Below are 18268 nucleotides of genomic sequence, written 5' to 3' on the forward strand. Positions count from 1 at the left end.
CATACACCCAGCAATCACCCTGAAGAAATAATAATAATTCAAAAAAAAAGAAAAAAAAAAAAAAAAAAAAAAAGAAAAAAAAGATAGTTTCCGTGCTTCTGAAGGGGAAATTGAAAATCTTACACAGAGCTGATGTTTTACTGCTGCAGAGGGAAAAGTGGGTTTTAGGTTTTCCCATCTATTCCCAACAGGGAAAACATTTGGGCCCAAAAGAATATCTTTCCAGGGCTAAATGTTGTCACTTAGAAAATGTGAATCTGCATTGCTGCAGAATGGATTACGGCGTCTTTTCTAGGCTGTTGCTGGTAGACTGAAGGTTTCATAGTAATTGAAGCTCTTCAAACCTAATTCTTGTTACCTGAGCTGTTACAGTAATTTTTTAGTGTCTTAAATACCCGTATCTCATCTGAATCTGTGAAACTTCTCTGTGTGAAAGGGCATGTGTTGATCCTAGAGCTGGTATCTGGACACGTGAATGTGGGCCTGGATTTCTAATGCAAGTAAGCCAAGTTTGAAGGGGATAGATGAGGGAGCCTCATCTATCAATGAACTCAATGTAGCTTATTCCTCAAAAGTAGTATTTTTATTCTAGCTAAATTAGCCAGGTTTACAAAAAAAAAGCCCCCTCTGATTTGATTTTCTTGCTACATAAACCATAGTTGTCGTTTCTTCAGACACACAACTGTATTGTAGAATGCTTAAACATTGTGGTTGCAGCTGTTTTTGCTAACAGGTGCACAAAGACAATTGGGGATCCGTGCAAAGCTCTGCATTAGTTAGCAGACAGTTCAGTCTTTCAGTCATTTTTCATCTGTTTGGAGATTTGCCAGTCCTTGCTCAGCTGAGAGTCCCAAGGCACCTCGCCAGGGCTCAGAGCACCACACCCCAACATTCATAAAATGCTGCAGGGGGTCTTTCTCTCTGTGGTTTGTAACTCAGTTTAAGCTGTGGATGCTGCAGCTTTGGTATTGACCATTAATTTAATTTACAGCTGAGTGCTGTGTGATAGGAGAGGAACCTGGAGGAAAGAGGGCTGCTTTTGTCATAAATGCAAAAAGTGGGAGAGGTCTCTTCCCCTTTTTCTTGCTTTTTTTACATTTGCTTGTGAAATATGCTTTTCCCGTGGAACTGTGACACTTGAATTGCCTTCTTCTGTTGCACAGTTGCTGTGTAATAAACACCTCTAGGAAGGAGTTAAAAACAACTAGTGAGACAAGCAAACACTAAAAAATAAATAAATAAAAGAAGGTGTGGCACATAATGATTTTTAGCAAGGGCTACTGTGTAGCATTTAGCTGGGAAACCTGAGCCTGCATGAACAATCTCACAGTGCTCGCCATTTAGTAGTTGGGTAATCTGTGAGCTACTGTAAGAATTTCATTTGTGGTTCAGTATGTTCTGATGGAAATACAGATGACAATAGCCTCTCAATCCTTAGAGTTTGTAATGTGAACAGTATCATAGCATAACTCCTAATGTTCAGAATTAATGAGTCAGTCCCTGCCAGACTCGGGAGAGTATCTGAAAAAAACCACTGGACTTTGATGAGTAAAATAGGGAAGACTTATTACTGGCTTCCTTATTTCCTTATTGCAGATTACTCTTGGAACATGCCTTCAGTGTTTGCTTCCTGAAAACAAGGGCTACAAACTACCTGGGGGTGGGGTGGGAAAAAGAATCCGAGTTCTTACACTGACTTCATGCAGTTTTCTAAAGCACCTTTGTATTGCAGCAGAGTGCTGAGAAATGTGTTACAGTCTATGCTCTGCCTCATCATCTCTGACAGTTTTGCTTCTTTTAGACTGTTTGCTCATGCTGGTGTACAAGGATAAATCTGAACGAGCAAAAGGGCACAAGGAGAGGAGCAGCATGACCTTAGAAGACATCTGTGGCTTGGAGCCTGGGCTCTCCTATGAGGGCCTGAATCACACACTCGCAATCATCTGTCTCTCTCAAGTTGTGATGCTGGGATTTGAGAACAAGGAAACAATGTACGCATGGGATGTACGAATACGCTACAGTTTGGGGGAAGGTAACCTCTGTCTTCTTGCACCTTCCCCCCACAATTCCCCCTGCCCTCATGGGGTAAAGACCCAAAGAAAAGCAAAACTGAAATGGAGATAAAAGACTACAGGAAAAGACTGTCACTCATCTGAGAGTGAAGAGACTGGTCTTCCCCTTAGATATTAAAGCAGGTGTCCCTTATGATAGGTTTTGACTACAGTACTGCCCAATACTGATGGATAACTATGAGACTTCTTAACTTAGGTTTTTGATTTTGGCACTGACAGTGTGTAGCTTTGAAACAAAGTGATCAGACTTGGTCCTACAGTTTACTCAGGGATTCTGGGAACATGAATTAAGAGATGCAGAGTTCTGAGTTGTACTTGGCTAGTTCAGGCCCATTTTTCTGAGCTGCCCGCTAGGTGTTGCATTGATAATGCTTATTGCTGCTAGTGTCCCATTTCAGAAAGAGACTTCTTGCAATAATGATTGTCATCAGACACATTCTCTCCAGCTAAGTTCACTTTTCTGCATCCTTTTATTTTATTTTCTTGGATAGCAGCTCTAAGATGTACAGTAGTGAACAAAGAGTGATGATGTTGGTAATCCATAGTATCTGTCTTATGTTTGTTTAGTCATAACTAGGGAAGGAGGGTAGGTGTGTGGGAGACACACATTAGCCATCTTTATCATTTGTTACATATGCTGTGCCATCTGTTGGGTTTGTGGCTCGTTCCTTTGCAGTACGTATGTTGAAAGATGGCCTGGGAATTTTTCAGTAAAAAAATGTAGAAGTATCAGAAGTGAGATGTGTGGATGTAGCTCTCAGAGCTATCAAATATGAAGTCTTGCATAACAGGAAAGGTTACGGGGGTTTCTGAACAATACCAGCACAAGTAGCTGGAGTCACTGGTACACTTTGATGATACAACTATATTGTCTTCCAGTTCTATTTCTTTTTTTTTTTTTTTTTTTAGATTTCAGATCTATATATAGCATAAATTTGTCCTAAAACCTCAAGGAGAATTTGAATTTGACAGGGTAGGTCTGGTTTTTATGATCTTGCACTGATGCAGTGCTGGGATGAACAAGGTAATCTCAATCTGGGTGTGAGGGTTATGGTTGTTATTGGAGGAAATGCAAAAGCAGTGAAGAGTTTTTTTCAAGGAAAACTGTGAATGAGGTAGGAATAGAGGCTATTGGATGATGACATGTGCAGCCATGGAGTAAAGATGAAGTGGGGGAGGAGAATGTGTGTGGAAATGGAGAAATGCAGAAGTAAAACAACAAGTATAATTGGTTGAAATGACAATAATCTGTAGAAAGTTAACTGCAAAAAAGCTTAGGGGAAGGAGACTAAACCAGAGCATAGAATTTTTTCCAGGATTTTATCTTTCAGTGAAGCTGCAGTTAGGAGAAAGAAGTCCAATTAAAGTGAGTCTAGTTTGAGTAGACAGAAATGAAAAAGAGAGGAGACTTATATGAAGAGAGGATGGTGACTAGTGTTTTTTCCTAAAGTGTAGTAAGAGTGCCTTTGTGTGCCTTGAAAGTAAGGTGGCTGGATGATAAAAATAGGCAAGGGACAGATGACCTCAGAGTCTGGGAAGCAAAAAAAAAAAAAAAGTGAAAGGAGTTGACACTGTTCTTGAATGAGGACCACAGAATGGAAGCATTCACACTGGAATTCCCGGTGTTTTCTCTCAGTTTTTAGCCAGATGAGGTGAATGTGATTCCTGGAATGTGCTTAAGCCCTCCCTCAACTCTTTCTGAGAATTTAGCATACTGCAGGTCAGTGAATAGCTGTGAAGAGGAAAAGATTAGCTGAAGAAAATGAGGAATTTAAGTAGTACCTTCTGTTCAAGGGTATATTCAGCTCTATGTCTTCAAGAATTTCTTTTTCTTTCATAGAATAGGAGAAGTTGATGGCTGGGGAGAATTTTGAAAAAAATCCAATTTGCCAAGAAAGCAGCATATGGAGAAAGCTTCATGTTCAGATATGCTTTTTCTTCTACTTTGGCTTTGTTCAGATTTGGATATGCTGTGTTTTGACAGTGGTCTAGAATTTGAGATGGAGCTCTTTGTTTTCAGCAGCTGCTGTAACTTGCAACTGATTGTGTGAAGAGTGGGCTCCATTCCTAATTTATGAAGCAGAAAGAACCCCGATGCTTCTGCTCCCGCAGTTTAATTGTCAGCAAAGTCCTGGGCAGAGTTAACTGAGCAGAGGGGTCCAAATGATATTGAAGATTCCTTACTGAGCGTTACTCATCACGATGGTTTTGCTATCTTTTTCATAGTTTATGTTTAAGCAGGTTGCATAACAACCGTGTGCCCAAAAGGGGACATCGTGTGACTATTGATTTGCTCCCTAGCAGCACTACTGGCAGAGCTGTAAGTAGAGCTGTGGTTAGTTAGATCTATCTCTGTCTCCTTGCACATTTCACTCGAATGACTTTGTGGCTAATTCTGCTGGAGCCTCAGGGAACTTACCAAATGCATGTCATAGATGAGGAGTTGACTTACAGCTCAGATCGTAACTAAGAATACAGCAAGTAGTTAGATGAGAAGCAAGACTCAGACCGAGATGAAATGTGTGATGCTTGGAGAGGCCTGGGCAAGAAGCAGGGAAGAGTAGTTGTAAGAACTGAGACTACCTGGAAGTTACCCTGTAGATTTTGTAGGCAAGGAGCTTTTTGTATGATCTTTAATACATAACCAAAAGCTAAATCTACGTGCTTCTTGATAAACACTCTACTAAAAAACTCTGCTGGGAAATGTAACAGTCTTGATGCCTCTCTCTGCTAAGACAAGTGGGGGTTTTTGGGTGGTGTTGTTTTTAAATTATAATTGTTTTTCTGTGTTATTTTTTCTTCTTTTGTTGTCTAATCACAATATGAAAGAAACTAGAGGACTAGTGGAGGTCGAAATTATTGTTTGAGAATTATATGCTTGCTTACTTAAATTGCTCCCTTTGAAACACTGAGATTTGAGCCCTTGCAGTGATCCCAATAACTTATTATTCAAAATGCAATGGCTCTGCAAGACAGAATGGGAGACCAGCCTAGAATGACTGCTACTTTAGGTAAGGACCCTTGCAATATAGGGGATACTGGAGTTGGAGTTTGAACCTGAAGTTTGTAAACTTCAATGAGCTAGGTGTTTCTTTTTTTTTTCTCCACTCCTTTGAAATTTAGGCTGTGAAATATGAAAAATTAACTGACATCTTAAAGTGTTTTATTACCTATGAATCATTTAATTTCCTAGCAATTTTAAATGTCTGGGCATCTACCATCACCAACTCCTGAAAGAATCGCAAAGGTGGAAAAATGTAATTTTCTCCATTTTACTGCTAGGGAAGAAATGAAGCAGTTTATTAAAGGTTGCAAATGAGTCAGTGATAGAGATCTGGTTAGAATTTGCCTACTTCTTTGAGCCTTGGGTTTTGGGCATCATGTTATTTGTGTGCATGCATGTAGGAAAGCAGTAACACAGTTTAGATGAGGAGACAGAAAGAAACCTGTGTAGTGATGCAAGGATGGAAGAGGTAAGTGAAGTGTGTGCTGGATAACTGACTAATCTGAGATAGAGAGTAGCCTGGAAGATTTAGTATTAATTAATGTAGCATTACAACTAATAATTTGTAGCCAAGATACAGTGGGTTTTTTCCAATTCTAAACAGGCATAATAGAGAGTAGGGAGCTTACAGTTACTTTCATGGGCCTGTCTGGGCTCCATGTAGAATCCTTATGTTAGAGTCTCCTGGTGTGGGCAGGGGTTGGTCCAAGAACCACAGCTGAATGGAAATGACCTATGTAACTTAAGTCATGGTACCTTAATTGTATATTGTACAGTAATTTTTTTTCTTCCTTATTTGATAGTTCATAGATTTCAAGTCTTTGTAGCACCTGGCACCAAACTAGAGAGCGGGCCTGCTACCCTGCATTTCTGCAATGACATTCTCGTCCTTGCAAAAGACCTCCCTCCCAGTGTCATGGGGCAGTGGAAGCTCTCAGATCTGCGCCGGTATGGAGCTGTCCCAAACGGATTCATCTTTGAAGGGGGTACCAGGTGCGGCTTCTGTAAGTACAAATGGAAACTGTCTTCTAAGAGTTGCTTGATACCTCTTGTAGAAATGAAAATGTAGTCTCATTCAAAGTGGAGGCTGCAGAACCAGCTGTGCTGCTTTGTCATACAGGCAGCCTCATATCAGAGGATCTGTTCTGAGTAGACTTCTGCAGGCTAAAACCCTGGTGTTCAGTGGGTATGCAGACTGCCAGTTTGAATGTGAAGTTGTTTGACTTGCATACTGAAATGTGAAAATAATGGTTTTCTTCAATTAACAAACTGAAAAATTAGAAGGTTTCAGAGGTGATCCAAATGCAAATATATTCTTCCCTGGGACTTTTTTACAGTTGTTCTGCCTGTTCCTTGGGACTTGTGTGCTGTTGCTCTGCATGTTAATTCTGGTTGCCATACTCCTATGGAGTGGGAAACCCAAGTTCCTGGCCCCCTTCAATATGCAGGGCTTCAAATCTTTATCTTCCTGAGGAACGGTTGGTGCCCTCATAAAAAACAGCCCAGTACAAGGCTTTGAAGTTGTCTCACTGTGTAACCAGGCATTGAAATGTCACTGAGATCAGAAGAGAAAAACTGACTGTGTGTCTGAAGCCTTGAGACTGGGAGCACAACTGCAAGGGAGAGACCCTAGATCCCTGCTCCTAAGCTTAAATGCTTAGTTCCCAAGATTAGCTATTACTTATATAAGAAAGCCCAGAAATAGTAGGATGTGTGTATATATATATATGTGTGTGTGTGTGTACACACACATATATATATATATGTATATGTAATCCTTCATGTATGTTCTTTAGAACAAGCTACAGAAGAAATGCCACAATTTAACTAAGTCTGATACAATTGCTATGCTCCAAGAATTTAAACTGGTTTGTGCTTACTGAGTATTGCTGTAACTTACCCCCACATTGCAGAAAGCCTAAATAGTTCAATCCATGGGGCAGGATGCCAGATCATAGAATCACAGAATGGTATGGGTTGGGAGGGACCTTAAAGATCATCCAGTTCCAACCCCACTGTTATGGGCAGGGGCACCTTTCACTAGACCAGGTGCATAAGGAACATGAAGTATGAAATGTGGATGAACGATACATTGTCAACAGCTGATGTGGCTGAACATGAGCCAGCAGTGTGCCCAGGTGGCCAAGAAGGCCAATGGTATCCTGGATTGTATCAGGAATAGTGAGGCCAGCAGGACTAGGGCAGTGATTGTGCCCCTGTACTCGGCACTGGTGAGGCCACACTTTGAGTGCTGTGTCCAGTTCTGGGGCCCTCACTACAAGAAGGACATTGAAGTGCTGGAGCAGGTCCAGAGAAGGACAATGGAGCTAGGGAAGGGTCTGGAGAGTAAGTCCCATAAGGAATGGCTGAGAGAGCTGGGTTTGTTTAGCCTGGAGAAAAGGAGGCTCAGGGGTGACCTCATCGCTCTCTACAACTCCCTGAAAGGAGGTTGTAGTCAGGTGGGGGTTGGCCTCTTCTCCCAGGCAACCAGCAACAGGGCAAGAGGATGCAGTCTTAAGCTGTGCTAGGGGAGATTTGGGTTGGAGATTAGGAGGAATTTCCTCATAGAAAGGGTTGTCAAGCATTGGAACAGACTGTGCAGGGAGGTGGTGGGGTAGGCATCTCTGGAGGTGTTTAAGACTGGAGGTGTTTAAGACTGGATGTGGCACTTAGTGCCATGGTCTAGTTGACATGTCCAGTCAAAGATTGGTCTTGATGATCTCAGATGTCTTTTCCAACCTAATTGATTCTGTAATTCTGTGAAATGTGAAACTAGTGGTCAGGTGGTGGAACCTGGATTACCTAGCTGGTTTCTTTTTCCCTCCCTTAAACTTAACTTAAACTTTCTGATAAGAAACATGAGGTCATCAATAGCTCTCCTGCGTCCCTGCTTTTTTTAAGTATGAATTTTCTTTTTTTGCTTTTAGTTGGCAGGTGATGTGAATTAGATGAGTGCTTTGGAAAGGGTCCCAATTTGTTGATCATTCATAAGAAATGTCTGTCTTGATAGCTCAGACCTTTCAGTTGCCACGAAAGGGTGTTTTTGCCTTTCTCCTGCAGGTACAAAATAACCTGTCACAGTTGGAAACTCTTTACAAGTTCAAGCTTATCTTGTTAAAGGAGCTGTTGCCCTTAACTGAGCACCTAAAGATATCTGCAAGCATAACAACATTTAAATATGTGTTTACTCTAAACAATTGAGTTAATATTGCCACTATAAGAAAATGCTTTTTGTAAATAGAACCTAAATAAAAATGTAACTCTGGTTATTTTTGACAGAAGGGTATTGGCAAAGAGAAAGACCATCTTTCTTCAGGTGTTTGACTCTCTTACCTCAATCTTCTGGAATTCTTGAAGAATAGGGAAGCAAGTAATGTTCAGGAAAAAATATGTTATTACGGAAGTTGTTTTATTTCCTAAACAAAAGCACTCTCCATTACCCTGTCATCGAAATGTCGCATAATATTATGCAGACTCTATTATTAATGTTACTTTCCTACAGGTTAAACCATATCTTTGCTCACATTCTTCCTGTGGAGCTCTGAATGCAGAGGATTAGTGAATTTAAGGTTTAAATACCACTGTAGTAAATACCTAAATAAAAGGAACCAGTGATCTTGTGGTTCGATTCCCTCTCCTCTCCATATTGAAACCCATGAAGCCCCAAACAGAAGCAGAGCTTACTTTTGGATATATCTGTGGTAAAACAGGTCTGAAAGGTCATGAATTGGTTTTAGTTTTCTGATTCTTGCTTCCTTACAAAATTTTTCATAAATATAAAATAATTAATTGTGTTCTGGAATTAGTTGCTCAGTACAGGTTTTGTTCAACAAAAAAGGCTTTGGTACTCGATCCAGGTGGAGAGAAACCATCTGAGATAATGCTGAGATTCCAAACATTAAATCAGGGTGCATTTTCAAGATGGTTAACACAGGCTTATTCATAAATAGGAAAAAGAGCATTTACATTTTGAACTTCTCTTACTTTTAGCATCACAACTGTACTGGTAGAGATTAGAAAATACTTTTTCTGCTTCCGAAAGCTGCAGATAAGTTATTCTCTGGGGCAAAATTTTGCTCTCTCTGTAGCTGAAGCTTAATCACACATACCATTTGCAAAAAAGTAGGCATCTTGGCCTGGGAGTCAATTGAGAGGTTTACATAGAGGAACAGGCTGGAAAAAAGGAGCCTCTCACTTTCCTAAGATGCTTGCTTAATTAGTGCGCACTGATAAAAATGACCAGTTGCCAAGAGAATCTTGACTTGGAGGTCAATGTGAAAAAATTCAAGTAGGGTAATAAAAGGGCATGTTAATACTGTGAGAATTTAATGTTCAAGTGCTTCAGGATTAGCTTCCAGAGCCTGGTTTAAAGCTGTGTCATGTTTTCTGACAGTGTCTCCTGGAAGAAAGGAACCTGTAGGACCCTTAGTGTCCTTTGGAAAAACAAATGCTGATGCTGCTAACTGCAAGATAAGCAGGAGTATTTCTGTGATTGTTTTGGTATTTTGATAAAATTAGGTACTTCCTTCCATCTTTCCTTCCATCTTTCCTTCCGTCTTTCCACTTCTGTGTTTATTTGAAAATTAAAAGTAGTAGGGGTGGTTAAACTGGGGCAAGATCTGGAATTTCTTGAAAAATTCTGAGTTGTGTAGATTAAAACTTCTGCTAATATGCAGATATTGCTCTGTGCTGTCTCCTTCTTAGGCGTACTGCAGAGAACAACCAATTTTATCTTATTTTCAGTAGTCATGCCCATATCTTAGTTGGCAATACTAGGAACACCCTTTGTCATTTTCCCCAGAGAGAAAAACAGCCTGAAATACCCCCTAAAGGGGGTTCTCAAGCCCAGAGTTGAGATGTACTGGTTGGACAATATGCTGATGGCCACGAAATGAACTGCCGTGGTTCATACCTGTCCTGTAACTAAAAGACTTCAGGCTCTGGCATTGTCTGGCAGCCGTTAGGAGTAGTAATTAATGGAAGGGACTGACTCTTCCTCCCTGCTTTCACACACAGTACAGAGGTTGAGGTAATTTTTGTCCATTGTGAGGGCTTGTTTGCAAATGGGTTTGCTGTTTTAGTATGATAAATTAAAATCAAACATTAGCAGGATTTAGTAGTATTTGGAAGTTTTATGAAATTGGCAACTTCTCTTGAATGTTTGAGGGACTGTACAATGCTTTACTGACTGACACAGAGGACTGGCTTAGTGTTTCAGCCTTGTGCAAGTGATTGCAGGCTGCTTTTCACCAAGTCTCTTACCCCATGGAGAGTGTGAGTGAGCCCTTCAGTCTGGTAAACAGCTGCGTGGTATTACAGGGATGCATACCACATATTCCTCAGCTTCCAAATGCCTGTGCACCAAATCTGATCCAGCACGTGACTGGGATGTGTAGTTTCTGGTAGTGAATTTGTCAGTTTTCTGAAGAAAGCAGAAAAGAAATGTAATTACTTGGTTTTATGTATGCTTTTGAAACATTACTTAGACCTTACCTACTTGTTCATCTCACTTGATGTTTTTAGCGAGGACCCTCAGACTTCTTCCATCACTTGCAATCTAGTTCTGTCTAGCAAAACAAGAAAGAGAATGTTTCCTGTGAGAGTTAATCAACAATTGAGGTGTTCATGTGAATAATAGAATCTACAAAGAAATATTTTATGTGTATATTGGATTCGCATCCACATGCGCATGGACATACTGTTATATGAAGGCAATCACATTTGGTTTTGGGATTTCCAAATGAGTGATACTTCTTTGCTGAAATAAGTATTTGAATTAAGCAGCCAGCTTGCATGAGCACATTTACTTTTTTAGTTTCCATTAAAGTCAAAGGCTTGTAGAGCCCATTAGGAGTTTAGGTAACTCTTGACAATAGTCATAAAAGAACAAAGTGGCCCAGGTATACTCTTTATGTACAGAAGTACTTGAGGTATCATTTTTTTCTTGAATGGCAACATGCATGTGTAGGATTCTGCTGAATTATCAAGCCACGTAGTGTATCCCTGTGCTTGACTTAGGAATGTCCTCTGCTATGTTCTGTCTGTATCCTGCTTGCTTATTGTGCATGGAATGTGAAGGTCATCCAGCAAAGCCTTGTGCTGCCCTGCTCCCTCAAGAAAGATGTGGCTTCTGGCATTGATGTGATTCATGGGGGAAGAGTCATACCATCCAGGATTAGGCAAACTGATTTCCACAGACTCCCTCTACTCTGTGCAGGGAGAAGTGAGCTCAAAGAAAAAGCTGAATTTCAAATCATTCCTGAATACATTGCAGCCAGTTTTGTTTTTTTTTACCCTAATACAGTGTTCTCTGACTTTGGCATCTCTTGGGGAGGGGAAATGGGGCAAGACTGCAAATGAGTCACCACCAAAAACCTTCATACTTGTCAAACTGTGTGATTAGTGTTGTAATCAATCTCCTAGATGGTCTCTGATCCTGAAGCCAGGGTGTGTATTTGTTTCTTTGGCTGAAGAATTTTTGATAAGCAAGATGTGAAGAGATGCAAATGTGGTGGAGTGACAAATCAAGTTACAAAGATGTTGCTAACAATGTTATCTTGAATAGATTTAAGCAGAACAGGCAGAGACTTAGATGTGACATAAATTGAGAATGACAGAAGAGTGTGGACCAGAATATGTTTTTCCAGTTTACTGCTTGCTGGTTATATCTAATTTACTAAAATAGTTAATGTGGTTTGTGGTCAACTCTCTATTATCCCTTTCGTTTGGATCCCATAGCCCTTCGTCCAGCTGTTAAAAGTGTGTTCGTTGTTTAAGTGAAATGTGAGTATCCTGTTGGATATGACGGGGCATGTGTGGATGCAGTAATTCTGGTCAAGACCAACCAGCTCTTCTGCTTTCAGTAAAATTGGAAAAAATATGTATGCAACTAAGAATTGGCTAGAGATAGGCAGAAGTCAAACACATATGTCCAGATTAGGGGCTCAAGTCCCTAGGAAAGTAATGTGCAAAACCCTACTGCAGGTCTAAGATCTGGTATTGTAGCTTTCTATATGCATGGGCCTGGGGAAGTGGCAGTGCTTCTTCAAGGTCTGTATGCTAATTTCATTTCTTTCTGTGTCTGGTATTGAATTATTATGTCCCTGAAATTTTGTCTGATATTTTAAGATAATATTTTTTTCCTGATGTGATTTATATTTGGACTGATAATTCTCAAATAAAATATCCTGTGGAACCCTTCTAGTCTTTTGTGTTGTTCACATAGTCATATATCATGGAGCTCATAACTTGTTTGTTTGTTTAGTGATTCTCATTCTAATCTTGCTTGGGGCTATTCTTAATGAATGGAAAGCAAATATCAGAATAGAGCAAAGGGTAAAGATCTGATGACAACCTGTGGAGTTGTATTACGTTCTGTTAATAATAGACACATAGGATTTAGTCTAGGAAAATTTATACTATAATCCAGCAATATAACTAAATCATAATTCACTGGCATATAAAAAACTCCTCTTGGTTAAAACTGGTTAAAAGTAGAATTAACTTAATTCATTTTGCTGGAGACACTCTAAGTATCTTTGACATTTGCCATAAGATTAGGCCTACAAAATTTTAGGGGTAAATAAGAGGCCCAGACAGCTGATAAGAATAAGTCTTCTATTTTGACATTGAGAGGGGATTGGAACTAAGTGATCTTCAAGATACTTTCCAACCCAAGCCATTTTATGATTGTGTGACATAACTCTAAGTGCCTGAATGTCAGAAAATGAACATAAATGATTAGGTAGCTCTTGAATTTTTATGTGTTTGTGTTATAGTGTATGTGCTGACCTGAATTTTTTATTCCTTTCCCCTGAAGAATGTCCCGTTGACTTGTTTTCATGGCTTGCACTTAACACTCTTTTGATTGCTACTTTATAAATAGTTCCAGCTAAATATATTTCTAATGTATCCAGGTGAAAACCACATATTTATGTCGTGCTTCCTTGCAGGGGCTGGTGTCTTTTTCCTCTCTTGCGCTGAAGGAGAGCAGATCAGCTTTCTGTTCGACTGCATCGTCCGTGGCATCTCCCCGACGAAAGGCCCCTTTGGTTTGCGTCCAGTCCTACCAGGTTAATATAGGAAGTATAAAGTAACCGAGCGGAGTAGGAACTTGCCGTGTCTCGCACTTGCTGCTGTGACTGTAAGAACAGCTTGCAGGCGCTGAGGGTGTGGAGAGTGCAAAGTGGTTTTCATTCTGAAATGTCACAGCACAGATTTATAAGCTGAATGTACCCAGTTTCCCCGTGCTGGTCCGGCTCATTCATATTTCTGGTGATATTGCTAACTTTAGCCCTCTCCTATTTAACAGTACTGAAAGATGGCAATTTGAATTGAAAGGGACACTAATCTTTAGTTTTAAACTTACACATTTAACCTGGATCCATGTCTGCATTGCTATTTTGATAGTTTAATGGAAAACTAACTTCTGGAGCATTTTGAGTTCATCCAAAACTCTAAGTCTTGTCAACCTTGGTAAACTTTGTCAGGCCTCCACATCACATTTCAGTTTTGCAGCTTGAGCTTTTTTCTGGTTAAATTCCCTTTCCCATTTCACGGAAGATGCTGCACGCACTGTAATGTTCAGAGAGGAAATTGAATGGCATCATAGTAAGCCCTATTGCCTTTTGATTTCAGCAGATGGAATACAATATTGAGTCAGAATTACTGTGTCAAACAAGACAAAAGTGTAGAAATGTGATTGCAGAAAAGTATCTGTGACTTGGCAGTGGAATACAGTGGGAATAGGCTGCAAGAATGGTGGGATTTTTGGAAAATACTTAGAGTTTCTGTTTATGTGTTAGGCAGTTAATAAGTGTTTGACAGGGTTTTATTGCTGTTGTAAGATTAAGATAATTGCAGGAAGGAAATGTGATGGAGAAGATTAGATCTGGATCTGAAGCTTGTGAAAATAAATTATGAAAAGTTAGTTAACACAAATGCAGTAAACACAAGGCTCAGTTCATGTCTTCTTTCTCATTGTTTTAAGACTGAAGTAAATTAAATAATCAAGGAGAGCAGTGGACAGAAAAATTCTTCTTGTATGATGGTATGTGTTTGCATTCAATTAAGTGTAGTGTTCAAAAAAAAGGAAACAGCAAAACCAACAGAAACACAAAAGTCAGTGTTGATACTTAAAGCTTTGTTATTGAATACATTTTTGTACGTCTAAAACTCTATTACATATAAAGATTTTGTCCAGAAAAATTAAGCCTACAAGCAACTATTCTGTTGTCCTTTTTAAATTTTTTTTTTAAATTTAAAATTTAGATGGCTCAGTCTTTGATGAATCATTTTTTAGAAGCATGTAGGAATGAATCTGCTTTCACATCTTTAGTTATCAATTCTGGTGTTTGTGGGTTGTTGTGCACAGTCACATACCACATTCCCTTTCCTCCTTCAAGAGTTCTGACCTCACCAAAGTGCATAAAGTGGATGTGGATCATCCTGGGGATGATTTGGTTTTTTATAAGAAAAGACCTCTTTTCTGGGGTCTTTTAATTTCTCTTCTGTGCTTAATGGACTTGCCACTGAAATGAGGTGAAGAGATACCTGGCCACTTGATTTCCTCTTGCTTCCCCAGAGGAAGTGTTTTGTAGGGAACTGTGCTCCTCTTCTTGCAGACTCCTCTGCCTTTTTCCAAGCTACCTTGACCCTTTAACTTTCGTTCCTGTTTACTTTACCCTTGTCTCTTTTAGTTTGTTGTCACTCCCTATGTACACATTCATAGAAAAAGTTATTTTTTATGTTCTCCTTCATTTATTTTGCCATGCAGAAGCTTGCACAGATCTAAGGCACATGCACATGTACAATACTAGTGATTCATCCATAAACTAGTTTTCCTATCAAGTGTGTTGTTACACAGAATATACGGTATTGCTTGAAAAGGTCAAGTCTACCAGCTGCATACTGTCTCTCTCAAGTATTGAAATTCACCCAACCTTTTGAAAGGATTAGCTAGTAATGGATTAATTATCTGTACACGTCACGTAATTAGATCAAGATTTCCAGATTAGGGATTCTACTAGGACAGACCTAGTCAATGTTATTCATATTTACTTCAGTGCAGAATGCTACTCACCCTCAACTGCACTCTATGTATGCAGTGTTCTGCTTTTGTGTAATTTAAAAGCTTTTAGAGAAAGCAACCTCCTCTTCACATTTGCTGTTTGAATTTGGCTTCTTGCTGCTGTCTGTACCTTTCCAACTTAAACATGAAGTATACTTGAAGCACTCTGGTATTTTCAGGCAAGGAAAACACACAAAGGGCAGATGCACAGAGAAGGACGTAATATGGTAAAAAAGTCGCACTGACAGTGTTGGACACCAATGCCCACAAGACAAGTATAATCTATAGATATTAAAGCAGTCAACATCTGAGTAGTCTGTCTTTGTAAAAAAGAGTAATGACTGAAGCCAGTTGCTTCGTATACAAGCAGCTCAACCATATGGTTAAAAAGAGTGCTGAAATATTTATGTTAGCATAAAATCAATAGGAAGTGGTAGAGACTGATTTGAAGAAGATGGAAAATGATCAGTTTTCTTACTTGCCATAGTGATTCTTTAAACAAATGTAAAATACCAGTATCCAAATGGAGTTTGTAAACTGCCTGTGCAAGGGATACTTGCTCAAGGGCAATATTCTCGTCTTCTTTTTGGGATTTTAGTTTTAAAAAATATACCTTATTTTCTTAGAAGCATGGTGTTCTTATCACACAGACATATGATTACTGTATGTAATTTTATTATGTCATCTATAAAATATGTGATGAAAATCAAGTGCAGTGGAACTCATAAACAAGACTGAACCTTGCAAAGTGTCACTATCTGGTCTAATCTCTCATTGCAGACCCTGCTTTGAGCAGCAGGTTATACTAGAGAACTACTGAGATCCCCTCCAAACTGAATTATTCTGTGATGTTTTGGAAATGGGTATCAAATTACTATTCTCATGGTAAAAAATAACTCAGTGTACATCCAAAATAGAATGGAAAAGGAAAAGAAGATTAGATGTTTTACACTTTATTACTGGTGGTACTTACTTTGGGAGTCCATTAATTCTTCAGAATTGTACCAGAATAGTCCTGTTGATAGCTCCATTCGCAGATTGGAGATTTTGGTTTATTAAAAGCTGCATGATGAGGTCTCATTAAAAAAACCTGAAGACATATGGCACTGAGTGGGAATGTGAAGATAGTGTAGGTAGTGTCGGTATAAGTATCTGTAAATGTTTTTAGGCAGTGTAACATTTTAAATAAAGGACTCAAATGAGTGATGTGATATCTTTGTATGGCTTGTTTTCCTCAGCTACTAGATGGAAGATACCTGCTATACAGTGGCTACTAGCATGGTCTCTTTTTTTTATTTCTTTTTTTTTTTTAGCTTGAAAGGATATTTAGAAAACAGACCAGAGAATTTTACATTCTATCTTGACGGAAGTCTAGATATTGACTTAGTAATGAGTCACTGACTGCATGGTTTGTAATCTATGCTGAATTTGCATGCATGTTATTTGAGAAATGTTTGTTTATCTAGGATGTGTTGAATTCCTTCTTTTCCCTAGCAAGATTCATGTTGAGTGCCAAACCTGAACACAGCAAAGGCCCAAAGATATCAGTGGGCAGATCAGTGCTCTCTAAATCTGACTATGTGACAGTCTAGCCCTGCAATCTGGAAGGACCCCAGGTGTAATGTGGATAGTCTTGATGCTGTCTTTTAATTTTGGAAGTTTTTTCAGACTGCTTTGGGACTGACTGACTACAGTGCTGCTTGCTGAGGTTCTATCTGATGCTCTTTCTTTTTGTTGAAGCTTGATATACCTTTGGCCATTGCAAGACAGCTCTGTGGCTGCCTTCTGCAGTATCTGTACCAAGTGGATCCTCCTCAAACTTTTAGGACATCTTTTCATTCCTCCAGACATCTTACAAGGTGTGGAGATGTTAGCAAGAAGGTGAGGGTCCAGGCCTGGTTTACAAATGTGCCTATAGTTACACAGGAAGAAAGAGAGGAGAGATTTTTAGCCTAACTTAGCTAATTTTGTTTAATGAAGTAATTAATGTTGCATTTTAAAGATGCATATAATCAATCAGGTAGCTGCTGACTTGACTGGATACAATACATTTTTTCCTGACAGGTGCTTATTGAACAACCCTGGAGCTTTGAATTACTGTGACACTTTATTCGTATGTTACCAAAGTACTTAGAATCTCCCACGATGAGCAGCTGATGTGGCTTTAATGAATACCCACCAACGTAATATAAAAATAAAATCTCCATCAGAGGCATTTTTAGTCCAGCTAAATTTGATGTAATCCTTCCCCTTTGCCCTAAAAGATCATTTAAGAAGATTTCAATGACTGCCTCATACAAAAGAATTTTTCCTCGTAGCAAGGGATCCATTTTTATTTGGAAAACGATAAAAAATTTTATTAATTGGAGGACCTGAGTGAATCTAAGGACCTAAATTTTACGGGAGTAAATCAGGTGACAGGATACATTTGTTAGGAACTTGGGAAACAAAGGTACTAATTGCTCTTAGAGTTGTTGGAGCTACTGTCGGACGCTGTGTGGGCAGAGGCTGAGTGAACTTCCTTGGACAGCTGTCCCAGTACTGGTCATGCTGCTTCTGTCCTCCCGAGTTCCTAATATGGTAAATTGCCATTCATTTATTTAGAGGTTGTGTATTGTACATGCACAAGGTATAGGATGATGCCAACAAATCCAGATTTGCTGTTGAAAAAACCTTTCTTTTTATAAGTTTTAAGCCATAATTCTACACTCATATGACAGGATGTCATAGGTTATACACTCCAGTAAGGACTGGTCCCTAAAAAGTGGCTACCAGTGACTTCAGTCCATAGTCTGATCTCGTAGCAAGAGTTCCTGATTAGAACTTGGAAGTCTGTAAGCAAAAATACTGGTAGAAGAATCTGCTGCTTCTGAGGAATAGTAGTATCTGTGTTTTCTATAGAAGTCTGGCTTATTAGCAGAGAAGATTAAAGGCAAAACAAAGACTTAGATAAGACAGATAGACAATTATTTTTAATATATACCCAAGACTTAGTGTCTATATGTTTGGCAGGTTTTGGAGCTATTTCTCCAGATATTTCCTAGTACTTGCTTAGAAAGGGTCTTCTACTCAATCTTCCACAAAACTGGGCAATGAGAGATTGCAGTACATACGTATGAACCA

The 18268-nt window shown here is 39.3% G+C and overlaps 1 protein-coding gene across 1 annotated transcript in view; it reads left to right on the forward strand.

The window, feature by feature from the left end:
- The window catches only part of DOK7 (docking protein 7), a 17593-nt gene extending 637 nt beyond the window's left edge, over positions 1–16956 (forward strand). The window contains exons 3-6 of the mRNA XM_017820755.1: positions 1802–2032; positions 5880–6080; positions 13029–13148; positions 16886–16956. Coding sequence (XP_017676244.1) covers positions 1802–2032; positions 5880–6080; positions 13029–13148; positions 16886–16890 — 557 coding nt within the window. The 3' untranslated portion in view covers positions 16891–16956. The remainder of the gene's footprint in view (positions 1–1801; positions 2033–5879; positions 6081–13028; positions 13149–16885) is intronic.
- Positions 16957–18268: the final 1312 nt, after the last annotated feature.

Source organism: Lepidothrix coronata, unplaced genomic scaffold (genome assembly GCF_001604755.1).
Source record: "Lepidothrix coronata isolate B3197 unplaced genomic scaffold, Lepidothrix_coronata-1.0 Scaffold85, whole genome shotgun sequence".
In the NCBI taxonomy this organism is placed as follows: domain Eukaryota; kingdom Metazoa; phylum Chordata; class Aves; order Passeriformes; family Pipridae; genus Lepidothrix; species Lepidothrix coronata.